The 15,651-nt window shown below is 43.3% G+C and overlaps 1 protein-coding gene and 1 pseudogene across 13 annotated transcripts in view; both read left to right on the top strand.

Moving 5' to 3' along the window:
- The window catches only part of LOC130537198 (ribonuclease inhibitor-like), a 180,748-nt gene extending 165,365 nt beyond the window's left edge, over positions 1 to 15,383 (top strand). For 9 of the 13 annotated variants that reach the window (XM_057053794.1, XM_057053796.1, XM_057053795.1 and 6 more), the window contains 2 exons: positions 13,826 to 13,999; positions 14,531 to 15,383. In XM_057053794.1, coding sequence (XP_056909774.1) covers positions 13,826 to 13,999; positions 14,531 to 14,711 — 355 coding nt within the window. In that variant the 3' untranslated portion in view covers positions 14,712 to 15,383. Of the gene's footprint in view, positions 1 to 11,447; positions 11,622 to 13,445; positions 13,620 to 13,825; positions 14,000 to 14,530 lie in introns of all 13 variants that reach the window. The other 4 variants (XM_057053804.1, XM_057053798.1, XM_057053793.1 and 1 more) reach the window with 3 other exon arrangements.
- Positions 6,871 to 9,819, top strand: LOC130537201 (protein NLRC3-like; annotated as a pseudogene).
- Positions 15,384 to 15,651: the final 268 nt, after the last annotated feature.

The following is a 15,651-nucleotide window of genomic DNA, read 5'->3' as shown; positions in this document are numbered from 1 at the left end:
AAAACAAATCAAGGTCAGACATGGCACAGCGAGCAATCAATTAACAATAAGTGGCATAAACCCTGCCGACGCGTGCTGGGCGAGAATAACGAATGAATGAATGAATGAATGAATGAATGAATGAATCAACGAAGCGATTCCCGTATCGAACGCCTCCCACCAAACTCCACCTGTCTCTTCACGCTCTGCCCCAGAGCCAAAAATTTTAAACTCGATACCGCTGAGTTTCAGCTGTTCTGACTGAACAACTGTCCCTCACGGCTGAGTCTTCAGCCCAGGCAGCAGCGCAAAAACAACAAGCTAAAATAACAAAAAAAACAAAAAACAGCGCAAATTGCCCTACAGCCTACCACGGGAAAAGCTCCAAAACCAAAAGGTCTCCCCAACAAACTCAGCTGGCGCACCAACAAGCAAGAAACAGCTGATCGGTAGATTGGGCTGCGGCAGTTACTCACCACTCCGCAGACAAGTTCAGAATCCCGGACGAGCCCCCATATGTCATGACCACTTGGCTCCGAATGACCACAACATAAACGGGGAGACCAAGCACTTTTAACAAAAAGGGATTTATTGAAAAGTAAAGTGAACAGTCAATAGTAACGGTGAAAGCAGTAGGGTGCAACAGGGTATAATCAGAATCCAACGAGGGTAATCCCAACGAGGCTTTAACAACGGGACTGGCACTCTCCAGTGGACGCGTTCGGCAAGGTTTCCAATTTCGTTCGGCAGCAGCTGACCCTCGGCCCGATCAGTCCCATCTCCTCCTGAACACGGGTTTTTAAGCCATCACTGGTTCATCAGGTTAATGAGCCCCCACCTGGAGTGGTGGCCTCCCAAACAGGTCCAGACAGCTCCATCTGCAGGCCAAGCACAACACCAGACCAGGCGCAGCCAAAGACACCAGATCCCAAATAATAAACCCAGACGTTAGGCCACCTAGTGGGCCGTCACACATCATATATCCTCTTTCATACGTTATTAAGTCATATGTTCATATATCCTCTTTCATATGTTATTAAGTCACAGGTTCATATATCCTCTTTCATATGTTATTAAGTCATATCTTCATATATCTTCTTTCATATGTTATTAAGTCACATGTTCATATATCCTCTTTCATAAGTTATTAAGTCACATGTTCATATATCCTCTTCATAAGTTATTAAGTCACATGTTCATATATCCTCTTTCATAAGTTATTAAGTCATATCTTCATATATCCTCTTTCATATGTTATTAAGTCACATGTTCATATGTCCTCTTTCATGTGTTATTAAGTCACATGTTCATATATCCTCTTTCATATGTTATTAGGTCACATGTTCATATATCCTCTTTCATAGTTATTAAGTCATATGTTCATATATCCCTTTTCATATGTTATTAAGTCACATGTTCATATATCCTCTTTCATATGTTATGAAATCATATGTTCATATATCCTCTTTCATAGTTATTAAGTCACATGTTCATATATCCTGTTTCATATGTTATTAAGTCACATGTTCATATATCCTGATGTTCATCTGTTCAACAAAGGGACAACAGGATGTGTGTGTCTTACCTGTTTGGTCCACTCAGACATGACGTGCGTGCTCGGCGTCCTGAAGTGGAGGTTGAGGACGACCACACAGTTCAGCACCACCACCGTCACCACCACCATGATGAACATCAAATATCTTCAACACACAAACACACTCAGGTGTTTTCCATTTTTTAAATCTCAGCCGGTTGTCACCTGGTTCTGCAGCCCTAATGTATATATAGTTTGGAGAAGCAGAATATATCTGATTCAGAGTTAAATGATGTGGAGTAAATGGTGCGTTTACCTACTTCACAATAAGAGGAACGGACGTGGATGTTTCTGGAGCCTTTGAGAGATCAAGAGTAGGAAGACAGACTGAGCGAGCAGCACCGAGATGGACAGTGTCATCTTCTCACCACCTACACACACACACACATTTTTATTATCCTTTTTAAAATCTATTCAAAAATCTGTTGGGGAGCTAATTAATGTTTCTCGATTAATGGCGGCCCCTCAGCTCCGCCCACTACCGATGTTTGCTGCTTTATTAGCTGTGTTGTCCCGTGCTGACGTGATATTCAGCTATAATGTCTGATTCTTTGGGTGCTGTTGAAGGTTAACTCAGTTCATGTAGTTGTGATTCTGAAAAGGTCCCAGACTGTTAATCTGCCTGACGCTGGCTTCAGTACGTTCTGTGACTCTGCACTGACTGTCTGCGGGCAGGTAGTAGACCAGCGAGGCCAGGAAGGAGATGAGCACGCAGGGGATGATGATGTTGACCACGTAGAAGAGAGGTTTGCGTCTGATGACCAGGTAGAAGGTGATGTCCTGATGCTTGTTGCTCTCCATGGGAATGTGTTTGTAGGTGTTTCTCTTGGCGGGTCGGTGGATGATCTCCCACTCACCATTCTCTGTTGGTCAAAGCCAGAGTTCAGACACAAGTGATGAAGTTATGACTGTCAGTCTGGTTGGAGCTGCAGCCAGTCTGAAGGCTCAGGCTCTGGTCAAAACAACTTCTCTGCATGTATCAACAGCATCCAGTACACTGAAAGTCACCCACAAGCTCCAGGACTGTATGCAGTAAAAAATAAAAATAAATGGAAATGAATCTTTACTTGGTTACCTGTAAAGCTTGCAGGATCAATAATGATCCATTCAACCGTCCACTTGGTTTCAATGACTATGTCTTCCTTCAGGAGCAACCTGATCTCTTTGGCATTGTACGTTAGAGCTGCAAGGCAACATGGGAAATGCAGTTCAGAATTTAAAAAGCCTGTTTTCCTACTGGGAGAGTTTAGCTGCACCGTGCATTTTATTTTTGCACCTTTTTCTCCTCTCATATGTGTTTAGATTCTATAAAATCTTGACTCAGCTCAGTTTAAAACATCATGTCAGAGTTTGTCTGCGTTTCAAACAACAATGAAAAATCCTGCCCGTGCATACGTGAATTTGAGCGTGCAGTCCTGCCAGTCAAAGGGGAAATATTTGACGCTGATGGAGCAGGACGATCTGAAGATGGCGGGTGGTAACCAGTAGCAGAGACCTGTTGAATCCACCAGAACGTTGCAGTAGTAGGCCACGTTGAATTGGGCATCGTTGCTGAGGAGGTGGTTGTACACACACGGAAATGTATTAAACATAACGAATTCAAGTATAAATAACAGGACAAGTGATACTTGTTCATTGTTATGACTATTTGATCATGTTAAAGGGGTGAAACCATATTTTGAAAGATGCAGGCGGTGTTTGATTAGAAACTCTTTCTGAACTCTGGTGCTCTGAAACATCTCCGCTTCCATTTTCAGCTGTTTTTATTCTCAATAACATCAAATCATCCATCCATCCAAATCGTGTCCTGTTGGACCACCAAAGGACAAACACTTTCCATTTAGCACGGACAAAAAAACCCAAATCCTGTTTAGCAATGAAGCTGTGGGGAGAGTTTGAGGAGCGTTTCTGAGGAACACGCTGCCATATTGGGTCCAAGCTGCTGGGGTTTTTGTTGTTTCCAGGTGAATCGGTGGGCAGCGGCGTTACTGCCTGTCTCTGCCCCCCCCCCCCCGTGGTCGTGGTCACGCCGGGCATCTTTACTGGTCCCGTTTTAAACAGGTTCTGTTGGGAACAGGTGTTCTCCAGAACTGTATTTCAGGCTGCTGTGCTGAAGGGCTGTTTTCAGTAGCAATAGAGCCAGAGTGTGCCTGCTCCATATGAACCCCCCCAGGCCGTGCTTTCCTCCTGGCTGAGCCATAATCAGCTCTGGATGGACTGGTTCACGCTTGGACTGAGTCAAGATTTGATAGCTTGACTGATTCTTACAGTTTTTGATCAAACCCCCATCTGCTGATTCCAGGAGATCTTTAAAGGATCTCAGAGCTTCAGATTTATGAAGCCTGCTCAGCCCCCGGCAGCGCTGATGAAACCATTTCATTCCTTCAAAAAAGCAGAACATGAAGCTCCAGAAAAGGTTTTTGGATCAAGTTTCCAACAGAACGAGGACAAGTGGGTAAAAGCGCCACTTTAAAGCCTCCAGGCCTCAGAAAACATCCACCTTTAGGATGCCTGACTTTAGAGGATCATCGGTTCGCTCCGAGCACAAGAACAAACATGTTTAACCTCAGTCCAAGAACATCTGACCTGAAATGATCAAAAACCTTCAGCGTAAAAAGATGGTGGAGAGAAAGCTGCTGGGAGGTTCTCAGAAGAGAAGTGGCATTAAAGCCAGCTGGAAGAGTCCAGCCTGCTTCCTGCTCCTCCAAACAGGCGTCTCCACACCAACACTGAGGAACACGGGCTTCTGTTCTTCCTTCTTCTCTTCTGACTATTGTTGTTTGATGAATGCAGCATCCACTCACTGCCCCCCCCTCATTTACACTGCTCCTGGTTTCACAATGCTCCTCAGACAGATGCAACCAGAGACACTGATGCCGTCAGACAATAAACCTGAGTGTTTTTGTGTCCGGTTATTAACATGTTCCATGCTTTTCCTTCTGCAACAGTTCATCACACCTGCTCAGGGAAACCTCGGTGTAAAGGAGGTGAAGCCGTGCCTCAGTGACTCTACTTTGGTGTTTTAGAAACTAACAGTTATTAGATGAATATACAGTGTGCACGTACGCGCACACGTATGTATAAACACTTAATACACGCCTGTGCGTGGATGTAGACTTTTTAGTACTTTGGGTTCATAAACTTTTTAGTATTTTGCAGATTCGTGTCTGTATATAAACCAGATCCTCCTGTAATAAAGAACTAAAGGCTGACTGTTGTCACGTGACCTGTCTCTGTCTGTGTCCGATGATGGAACCTGCCTGGAACATCTGGTCTACAGAAAAAGCAAAACAGCTCACAGAACTGGTCCAGTTTAGACCCTAAAATGACAATAAATGATGAAAATGTGTGACGCAGTAGAACAATGGACGAACTTTCTATTGGTCATTGACAGTTTCAGTCGTCATCAGAATTCATCAGAAATATTCAAACCAACAAACTACACACAGAACCGCAAAGTTTAAAGCTTAAAGGGAGCGACAGGTGAAGATTTAAAGCTCAACGCAGCTGAAGAAGTTCCAAAAAGGAGAAATATCATGTGGTGCTTTACCGCCACTCGGTGGACACGCGTGGAACTGCAGACAATAGTTAAACGCGCTCCGACACATTCTGACCTCTGCTGCTCCTCCTGGACTCCAGGGCTGCAGAAATATGCTGCTTTTACAAGTCTTTCTAAATCTGTCAAGCATCATAAATCTTATTTAGTTAACTAGGTTGAATAATGGTGGAGAATGGTGTCCGAAAATCGTCTTTATTTTAAAGTGAACAAGAACAGTTCGGTCCGCGTTCACAGAGACGCGGAGAGACCTCGACTGAGTCCAGAACAAGTCCGCTCGGAAAACTCTCAAAAATAGTCAAGCCACAGAAGTCAGGGTTTGGCGATGAGGACGAAAACACTCCGCCGCTGGCAGACGGGAGTTCTGTCCTTAAATCTAAGGGGAGATTGAAGAGAGACCGCAGGTGCGTGTGTCTGCGGGGCCACTGTGGCTGATGAGCGGCTCCTCCACGCCCCCTGCAGGTAGACACCAGCAACAACGGTCCCAGAAACTGGGAACTCAACAAACCAGTTTTTAAAAGTATTCCTTTCAGACTAAGCAGGAAGACTGAAGACCGACAAGGTGAGTGGAAACGAAGAGCATTATTGAAAATAATTGACATTTGTGTTTGGAGATAAAAAATCAAGATTTGAATCATGAGACTTCATATTTAGTTTTAGCACAAATATCATTATACATTATAAATGAAGAGGTCTTATTTAACTTTCTCATAGTCTGGCTTTAGTTATAGTCTAATCGTCTTTCTAAGTGAAGTTTAGTTTATGTTTCTGCTCTTTGCTACTGATCCTAAAATAACTTTAAACCCTCCCAGAATGCTTTAATGGTAGTAATATATACGCCATGAAGCTGTTGATTAGGTTTTAAAAGTGAAAGTATTCTGTTCAGACGAAGCAGGAAGAGCGACATTTTTGTGACAGGTGAAAAGCTCTTAGAGTTATTAGAGTTGTTCAACAGTCCAGGTTACAGCTGGATATTTTGGTATTATTTAAGACAATAAACTTTAAAAATAATTAAATAAATCCACACAGGATCACAGGACACCAACAGGATTTTGGGTTCATGTTGCACGTTTTCTCACAGTGGTTTATTGTTCTATGTTGTGGAACCACTGTGAAAGAAATGCAGGAGTGGTGTCATTTCTTTCATCTACTTTAAATAGAGCAGTGATCTTTGAGGACTTGGATCATAGAAATAATTGAAGAGGGGAACAAATGAGGGGAGTTAAAAAGTCCTGACTAGTATGTTTATGTAGCACCAGATAATTTAGTGGCTGAGCTGAAGACAGTCCTTTCACCATGTTGGCCTGTGGAAAACCAGTGTTGTCGGCCCGATGGACCAGCGTCCCCGTCGTTGCCGGACCACCGTTGGCCACCAGTTGGGTTTTGGGATCAAAGTGGGGGCGTTTCCTGTATCCGGTTCTCCTCACGGATCCATGACTACAACATGTTGCTGCAAGTGCAGAGACGTTTGCTCTGGAAAGAACTTTAGAGCACATTCAGTGCTGCAGGATGAGGGGCTGGAAAAGGTGCCAGTTCTTTTCTCACTGCAGGGAACAGTTAAAAAAGCAGCTTAAACTCTGAAAACATGAAAATTATACAGATAGATCATTTATTTATTGATTCAGTTGTTATCCAGAATGGATTAGAAATGTTCCTGTTTGATAAAAATGCAGTGAATTGAGATTATTTAACTCCAACCTCTACAGATTATTTACCTTCATCACAGTCTCATCACTATTTCTGATGTTTCCTCAGGATGGACGAGGACAGAGCAGAGTCCACAGTGCCCAGCTGTGTGTCCCTGAAGAGTGACTGGTCCAAATTTGAACCTATCAACTTCGGTATTGGACCTCAAGGCTCACCTTTAAAGTAAGGTTTTCTGAACCACATAACTCTGCCTTAGAACATTTCACAACCATACAAAACATCATTTTGTGGGTATTAGCCTCCACTATCGTGAAAAATGAAATTCATCAGGTCCTTAAAATGAAACGGTGCACCAACATGTCAGGTGTTCGCTCCCATTAACCCCCATGTTAATTTTAGTGTGGTAAATCTTTTAAAACTGAAAATTGCTTTTGTTTTTAACTGGTCATTTCTCCTGCATGGGTTAAAGTTTCCCAACAATATCCATCATTGCAGAGTGCTCAGCTCTCCATTTAGATACGGATGGGTAAGACATGGCAGGTCTGTGCAGCTTGTTCTATCACACTGTTCCACCACGTCATGAAAATTCATTAAAAAGTCTATTTATAAGGCTCCTGGTTCTAATAAACCCATAGACAACAATATCAGTCATTTCTAAATGGTTGAAATAAGCTTTTGAATACGCGTGACCTCTGTGCTATTTAATGATCAGTTTCAGAGACCAGACTACTGTATTTGGAGCATAAATGTAGAACTTTTGTTCTATTCTATGAGTTTATATTCCTGATTTGGCACTTTTATTTTAACATAAATTCACAATGAGGAAAAGCCACTAAACACTTAGATCAAATACACTTTTCTCCAACTAAACGAGCTTGTTAGAACGTAAATAACTTTATATTTTTTGCTCAGTGTTCATTCAATCTTCAACTGTCAGAGCAAACTGAAAGTAGAAGTGAACGCAGCCTTTCTTAGGCGTTGCTAACGCCCAGTAGACATGTATAACCACTATTCCCATTTTTGACAGCTATCAGAAACGGTCTGCTTCCATTGGAGATTCCTCCTGTCCCAAGGGTGAAAAGAAACGGAGAACTGAACTGCAGACCGCCGACCTGGACAACAGCGTCTCACGTAAGCTCGTACATTTGTATTAATAAGATACTTTTGGGTCGGAATAAAGGAACAACTTGTGTATTTACAATGTGCAAGAGAAGATCCAGAGAGCTCTTGTTTGGTTCCACTGGAACCCCTGGACCCTCTGAAGACCTTCCTAAATGCTTAGACAGTATTTAGCAACATTTAGTCATTTAGTTCTGGAAAGTGTTAAAGAGCTGAAGGCAGGTGACCTTTACAGGACAATGGGTCTGCTGAGTATGATGTGTTTGGAGAAGGTTTGATGTGTTTTTCTAAATATCATCCAGCTTTTACCAGCTGTTTAGTCCAAGCAAACTCTTGGAAGACATGGAAATGGTTGTTATAGACTCAATTAGTTGAAACCCAATGAAATAAAAGAATAGGTGTACATAAGAAGACATAACATTTAAAGTGACAGTAAGATGGGTCATTACTCGACTGTTGCTTCTATCATTCAAACATGACAGAATATTTTCCAGTTGAGGACATCTGTGTTACTGCTGTAGATGACAATTGTAAAAGGATTTAAAAGATTGTTTGTTTCAGAGGGTGGTGATCTGCAGGAGGTGATAGAAGGTCATAAGATCAATCTGAAGAGAAGATGTGAAGATGTGACTGAAGGAACTAATGAAGCAGGAAGTGGAACCCTGCTGAACAAGATCTACACTGAGCTCTACATCACTGAGGGACAAAGTGAGGAGGTGGACACACAACATGAGGTGAGACAGCTTGAGAGAACCTCCAAGAAGAACATCCAGGACACTCCAATCAAGTGCCAGGACATCTTCCAAGTCTTATCTGAGCAACAGAGACACATCAGAGTGGTTCTGACCAACGGTGTCGCCGGCGTTGGAAAAACCTTCTCAGTGCAGAAGTTCAGTCTGGACTGGGCAGAAGGTTTGGAGAACCAAGACATCAGTCTGGTGCTTCCACTCTCATGCAGGGAGCTGAACTTGATCAGAGATGAGCAGCACAGTCTTCTCTCACTGCTTCATGTTTTCCATCCAACATTACAGAAGATCAGAGCAGAAGATCTGACTGTCTGGAAACTTCTGTTCATCTTTGATGGCCTGGATGAAAGCAGATTTTCACTGGGTTTCAACAAGCATCAGCTCATCTCTGATATCACACAAGAATCGTCAGTTGACCTGCTCCTGGTGAACCTCATCCAGGGGAACCTGCTTCCTCAGCTCTCATCTGGATCACCTCCAGACCTGCAGCAGCCTATCAGATTCCTCCCTCGTGTGTTGACAGGATCACAGAAGTACGAGGCTTCACTGACTCCCAGAAGGAGGAGTACTTCAGGAGGAGGTTCAGTGATGAAGATCTGTCCAAGAGAATCATCTCACACATCAAGGCCTCCAGGAGCCTCCACATCATGTGTCTGATCCCAGTTTTCTGCTGGATCACTGCTATAGTTCTGGAGGACATGATGACCACAGACCAGAGAGGAGAGCTGCCCAAAACCCTGACTGACCTCTACTCACACTTCCTGAGGGTTCAGATAAAGAGGAAGAAGCAGAAGTATGGAGGAAAGCAGAGACCAGAGGAACTGACTGAGGATGATAAAGAACTCCTTCTGAAGTTGGGTCGGCTGGCGTTTGAACATCTGGAGAAAGGAAACATCATGTTCTACTCAGAAGACCTGGAGCGATGTGGACTGGACGTCTCCGAGGTGTCGGTGTACTCAGGAGTTTGTACAGAGATCTTCAAGAGAGAGAGTGTGATCTTCCAGAAATCAGTCTACTGCTTTGTTCATCTGAGCGTTCAGGAGTTTCTGGCTGCCGTCTACATGTTCCACCGTTACACCAGGAAAGACACAGCGGTTATAAGACAGTTCCTAGATATTCTGAACCAGCCACATCTCTTGATGACTTCCTCAGGAGAGCACTAAGGAAATCTCTCAAAAGTGAAAATGGCCACCTGGACTTGTTTGTTCGCTTCCTTCATGGTCTCTCTCTGGAGTCCAATCAGAGGATCTTCGGTGGACTGTTGGATCAGAGGAACAGCCACCCAGAAACCATCCAGAAGGTCCTCAACAACCTGAAGGAGCGAACAGTGATGAATTCTCCCCAGACAGAAGCATCAACATCTTCCACTGTCTGATGGAGATGAAGGATCAGTCAGTCCATCAGGAGATCCAAGAGTTCCTGAAGTCAGGGGAGATATCAGAGAGGAAACTGTCAGAGATCCACTGTTCAGCTCTGGCCTACCTGCTGCAGATGTCAGAGGAGGTTCTGGATGAGCTGAACCTGCAGCAGTACAGAACCTCAGATGAGGGACGAAGTCGCCTGATTCCAGCTGTGAGGAACTGCAGGAAGGCCGAGTAAGTAAAGATTTTTGGGGCCGGACATCGGCGTTTAAATCAAGCGAGTGGATCATGTCAGGTAGCAATACCCCTCCAGTGGTCATTCCTTCAATTCTTTATCTCCACTGCAGCGTCCATAAATTAAAAAAACAACAATTCATCCAGAAATGTTCAACACTGGCTGGATATAAGTTCAAAGGTCAATCCAGACAAACCAACATAAGGCAGGAATAATAGGAGCCACAAGTTAACTGACTATCATGAAATTACTGTCATGGCATTAAATCACTTTTGTTTGTTTGTATACATCGTATTCTAACGACAGAAAAACACATTTTAACTAATGACACGTGACTATTTTGCTTCATTTGTTCAACGTAAAAACAGCCGGCCTCGTTGGTTTAAATGGGTGTTTTAGGTCTTTGTGGCGGTTCCGTTTGGAGCCTTTATGTGACCCACAAAGTTGTTTGAGCCTTTCCACACCCGTTAGGTGGCAACTTCATCACTAGCAACAAAAGGTGCAGTGAAAATGATTTGAAGGGAAACAGGCAGATAGAACAGAAGCTGAGGGCAATCGATGCAACCAGAGACTCTGATGTCATCGATCGGATCGCTGAATTAAGACTTGACGCACCATCGTACAAATTGGATGAAATGCAAAATATCCAAAGAGCCGATAGACAGATAAAAAGATGCACGTTTCTTTAAACCATTTGCTACAATCATTTTAAATATTGAGTAATTATGAGCTGTTCTAAAATAAGACAAATGTTGAGAATAATTCAGTTGCATTTCAGATCTGATGGTCGTTCAAACTGTTGCTCTACGGTGTTGAATTTAGCTTTTCCAGGAAATGAGCTACATTTGTGTTGAGGTAGATTCTCAGATGAGTTGATTAGAAATCCCAAAGTTTGACTCACTATTTTTTTTCATACACAACAGACTGTCTGATAGTGTTCTTTCAAAGAGTCATTGTGAAATTGTGGCCTCAGCAATGACGTCAAATCCTTCTCATCTACGGGAGCTGAGCTTAATCTGGAACCTTAACCTGACAGATGCCGGAGTAAAGTTCCTGTCTTCTGCAATGATGCATCCAAACTGCAGACTGGAGACGCTCAGGTCAGGAGGCCTCTGTTGGTCTTTTCTAAATTTCTTTACATTTTCTCCTTTTCTCTTCATTTTCATATTTAGAAATGTGTTTTTATTTGCCCCATTTATTCCTTTTCCAGACTGAGTGACTGCTGGTTATCAGAGATCAGCTGTGACTCTCTGGCCTCGGTGCTGAGGTCCAATCCCTCCCATCTGAGGGTTCTGGACCTGAGTGAGGCCAAGCTGAAGGATCCAGGAGTGAAGCTGCTCTGTGGTTTTCTCCAGGATCCTCTCTGTGAGCTGGAGACTCTCAGGTCAGTCAGAGATGATCCAGTACTTTCCCAGGTGTAACTAGTTAGACAATAAATGTTTCCATGTTTGATCTTTGTTATAAAAACGTAGTGTTACAGTTCTCAGAAAAAAGACCACACAGGACAGATTTGCAGTATTAAATTGGTTGTGGAAATCTGTCCCATGTGAGGATGGTCATCAATGACTAGAAAGGAAGTATCAGTTGTAGATTTGTCTTGTTTTATTTTAGGCTGGCCACAAAACCGCCCAAACATTCAGACCAATCAAAAATGGTTCTTCCTGTCTTTTAAAGATCAGAAGGAAAACTAGCAAACCCAAAAAGAAAGCTGCTGCAGTGTGCCATGCCCCTTCTCTACTGAGAAAAGCCATCCCAAAAAAGAGAAAAGCCCAAGTGTGAAGTGAGCACCCTGTTAAACCTTGGTACCGAAAGCCTGCAGTCATTCTCATCTGAGGTGGCTTCATTCCAGCCAGAAGCCCAAACCTGCCTCCCTCTTAAAGGGGCAGCAGGTCAGTCCAACCACAGAAACCTTCATGAAGATCTGAAGCTTTCAGCATCCACAATTGTTGCACCTCACTTCCATTGGAGTCCAAATCAGAAGTCAACAAGTTGATTCTACACCATTCTACACAATGCAACCATTTTAAAAAGGTTTCCATCCATAAGTTTTCACAATTTTTTATAATCTGTTTGTTCATCGCCTCCTTCTTTTGTAATGATCATTAAAGAAAATGACCTTATTGGAGTTTTTCTCCTCACAAATATGACTTTCTATGAACGATGCAATAAATGCAGCTTGCAATCTAAGACAATATGGAAGTATGTGTATATAATAGTAGTGGAAGTAGCTCATAAAATAATACATTTGCTCTTCTCATCGAATCTCTCTATGTTATTAAAGAAAAACCTGCTCTTAGTCAACAACATCTAAGACATCAACCAAAAATCCTAATTTTCTACAATATAATATAAAACAGTAGAGAAGACTCTTTCTGCAGAGACACTGGTGGCAGGAATGCAGAAGTATCACCTGCTCAACTTGGAAGGTGGAGCAGAAACCACCAGCTGAGAAGGTCCTCAGCCAGAGGAAGTGGTGGAGAACCATGAAACTTGCTAAGCTCCACCTCAGCTCCAGAGACGGGCTGAGCTGGAGCTGTGGCACCAGGTATCGCCCAGAAGAGCCTCCAACAAACAAGCTCTTCTCTTGGGAGGAGAGGGCTTTGAATCTCAGCTCAGTGTGCTTGTCTCTAGTAGGTGGCAGCTGCACCTTTTCCTGAGGTCCTTGTTGATGCCCTGAGGGGAATTGATGCTCCTGCAATGTTTTCTGGCAGCATTGAGCTTGCAGTGGGGCAATCAAACACACTGTGGGGTGGCTCTCTTTCCTTCTCTCATCTGGAGAACAAGTGACACCAGCTGCCAATCATTGTTGGAGAAATGTGCAGTCAGGGGAACGATGCGTCCAGACTGTAGCCACCCTTCCAGCATCCAGCAGTGTCTAAAACCTTTGATTTGGTTTCACCAGAGAGTGTAGGGATTGCAGGGTCGCTGCAGCATCGCCCACAAGCTGTCAGGAGTGGGTCGCTTTGTCCCAACTCCTGACAAGAGTTGAGTGCTATTGAGAAATGTGGTCTCACAAACTTGGAAGGTATTTTGACCTACACACACTTTACATACGGTGTAGATCTTGTCCAACCGCCCTGAAAGAACCCAAAATAGGAACATACGGCAGATAAGCCGGTGCAGGACAGAGTTTTTTGCTTGTAAGCTGTGTTTTGCTCTGGTACATGTTGATTTTTATTTGTCTTCTCTCAAATAATTGTTATTTTAGACTAAGAGGCTGCAGGTTATCAGAGACCAGCTGTGATTCTGTGGCCTCAGCTCTGAGGTCCAACCTCTCCCATCTGAGGGTTCTGGACCTGAGCGAAAACACGTTGCAGGATTCAGGAGTGAAGCAGCTCTGTTCTGGACTGGAGAGTCCAAACTGTAAACTGGAGAGGCTCAGGTCAGTCTTCATTTTTCTACCTATATACCAGCTGCTAAGATGGTGAAGTGAGGCTGTTCTCAACACTGCTGTGATGCACCACATTAAAAAAATTCCTTGTAATATCGTGAATTCAGGTCTGACCCAACTAAGAACTAACGTAGGTTTAGTACTGACGCAGATAACATGCAGACCTGCACCGTATAACCTCATCCTGCATTTTTCAGATTGATTTACTGCAGCTTATCAGAGATCAGCTGTGGCTCTCTGGCCTCGGCGCTGAGGTCCAATCCCTCCCATCTCAGAGAACTGGACCTGAGCCTCAACCAGCTGCAGGATTCAGGAGTGAAGCTGCTCTGTGGTTTTCTCCACTTTCCAAACTGCCGACTGGAAACTCTGAGGTAAACACCATTCTCAAAAATGTCCATTATTCCATCCGAGGGTCCTCACACTTTCTGAGTGTGTGTGTTGTGCCCAGTTCCTTCAGGAGGGAGGGCCACACGGGGACCACTTATTCATGATAAATTGATTTAAGGACAATGAAAAAGCCCACAGATGGTAACCAAAATTAGACAAAACTAGGTGAGGGTGCCTGGTAGACACCAGCCAACGAGGAGGGAGATGGTGAGGGAGACAGGAAGTCATCTAAGACAGGTTGTGCCTTTAAAGATGAGCCACAGGTGAGATGGATCTCCATGATGAGATGGGAGGGAAAGAGGTGGGAGAACCTGGGAAGAGTGAGGGCCAGAACAATATATATTCTCCTCTGGAACAGTGCAAACCTGAGAGGTTGGAATTGTGGTAATTACATATTACTATCATTTTTTAACCTGTAACTAAATTAAATATTTACAGATCATGCCTTTGATTAACCTTTCAGATGAATACTGGTTTCACTTATAACCTTATAAAAGTTTCCCTTCTTTATTTAGATTATGGAGCTGCAGTTTATCAGAGATCAGCTGTGGCTCTCTGGCCTCGGCGCTGAGGTCCAATCCCTCCCATCTCAGAGAACTGGACCTGGGTCGGAACCATCTGCAGGATTCAGGAGTGAAGCTGCTGTCTGATCTCGTAGAGAATCCAGACTATGGGCTGGAGACATTGAGACAGTAGCTGGTAGAAGCCAGTCAACTCCCGCTCATCTGCTTCATCACTCACTGACCACTGGTGAAGAACATCTGTGGAAACATCTGCCGTCTACTCCCTCCATAGATGAAAAATTCAGTTTTTAAAAAGCGCTGGTGGACTTTCAGGAGATCAGTCGATGGTCGACAAAGCAGAAGCAGCTTCGCCTTGAAGTTAAATTAGTTCCTGGTATCACACAATGCATCTTTATAAAGTTCTAAATGGCTCCTCGGCCACTCTTATAAGCATGGAAACATTCTCTTAATTGTCTCTTCAAATGTCTGTATTATACGTTACTATTTACATCATGCCTTCAGAATCTTTAGGGTTTAGTATTTACAGTCTCTGTGACATGGAGCATTGGAATATTTCAGCTGCAGCCAGCAAAAACCCATCAGAATGACGGCTATCGGTGGGAACCGCAGGTCATTTGACTTTAGTCAGTCTGTTCAATGTTATAGGATTTATTGCAATCTAATAAAAACTATGAATAAATGTGGGAAATAGGAAATAAAAGAAGCAAATGACCAAATAAATCTCCCATGAATACTGTAAATTTAAAGATGTCAAGAATGGAATATCAGCTTAAATTTAATCAAACATAAAGTGAAAAGGCCTCCTTTAAGTTTACTACAAAAATAAACACAAAATCAAGAGCGACACGCGCCAAAAACGTCTCATTCTCTCTTCTGTCTCCACTCATTCTTTTATATTCTCTTAAGATAATGGGGACGGGGTCGTGTGATACAAAACAACCTAATTGGGGACTATATTTTTGTTGCAAGAACTTTGGCTCTTCAGAAGTTTCTATGTTGGCTTCCACAGATTGTGCATCCACTAGAAACTCAGTGTTTTACTCTCTTTTGAAGACGTTTCACCTTCTGTCCAGAAGGCTTCTTCAGTTCTGAAGGCCACCGCAGTATCAGGG

This window comes from Takifugu flavidus, chromosome 14, assembly GCF_003711565.1.
Source record: "Takifugu flavidus isolate HTHZ2018 chromosome 14, ASM371156v2, whole genome shotgun sequence".
Classification (NCBI taxonomy): domain Eukaryota; kingdom Metazoa; phylum Chordata; class Actinopteri; order Tetraodontiformes; family Tetraodontidae; genus Takifugu; species Takifugu flavidus.
This window is presented reverse-complemented; position numbering and strand designations above follow the sequence as displayed.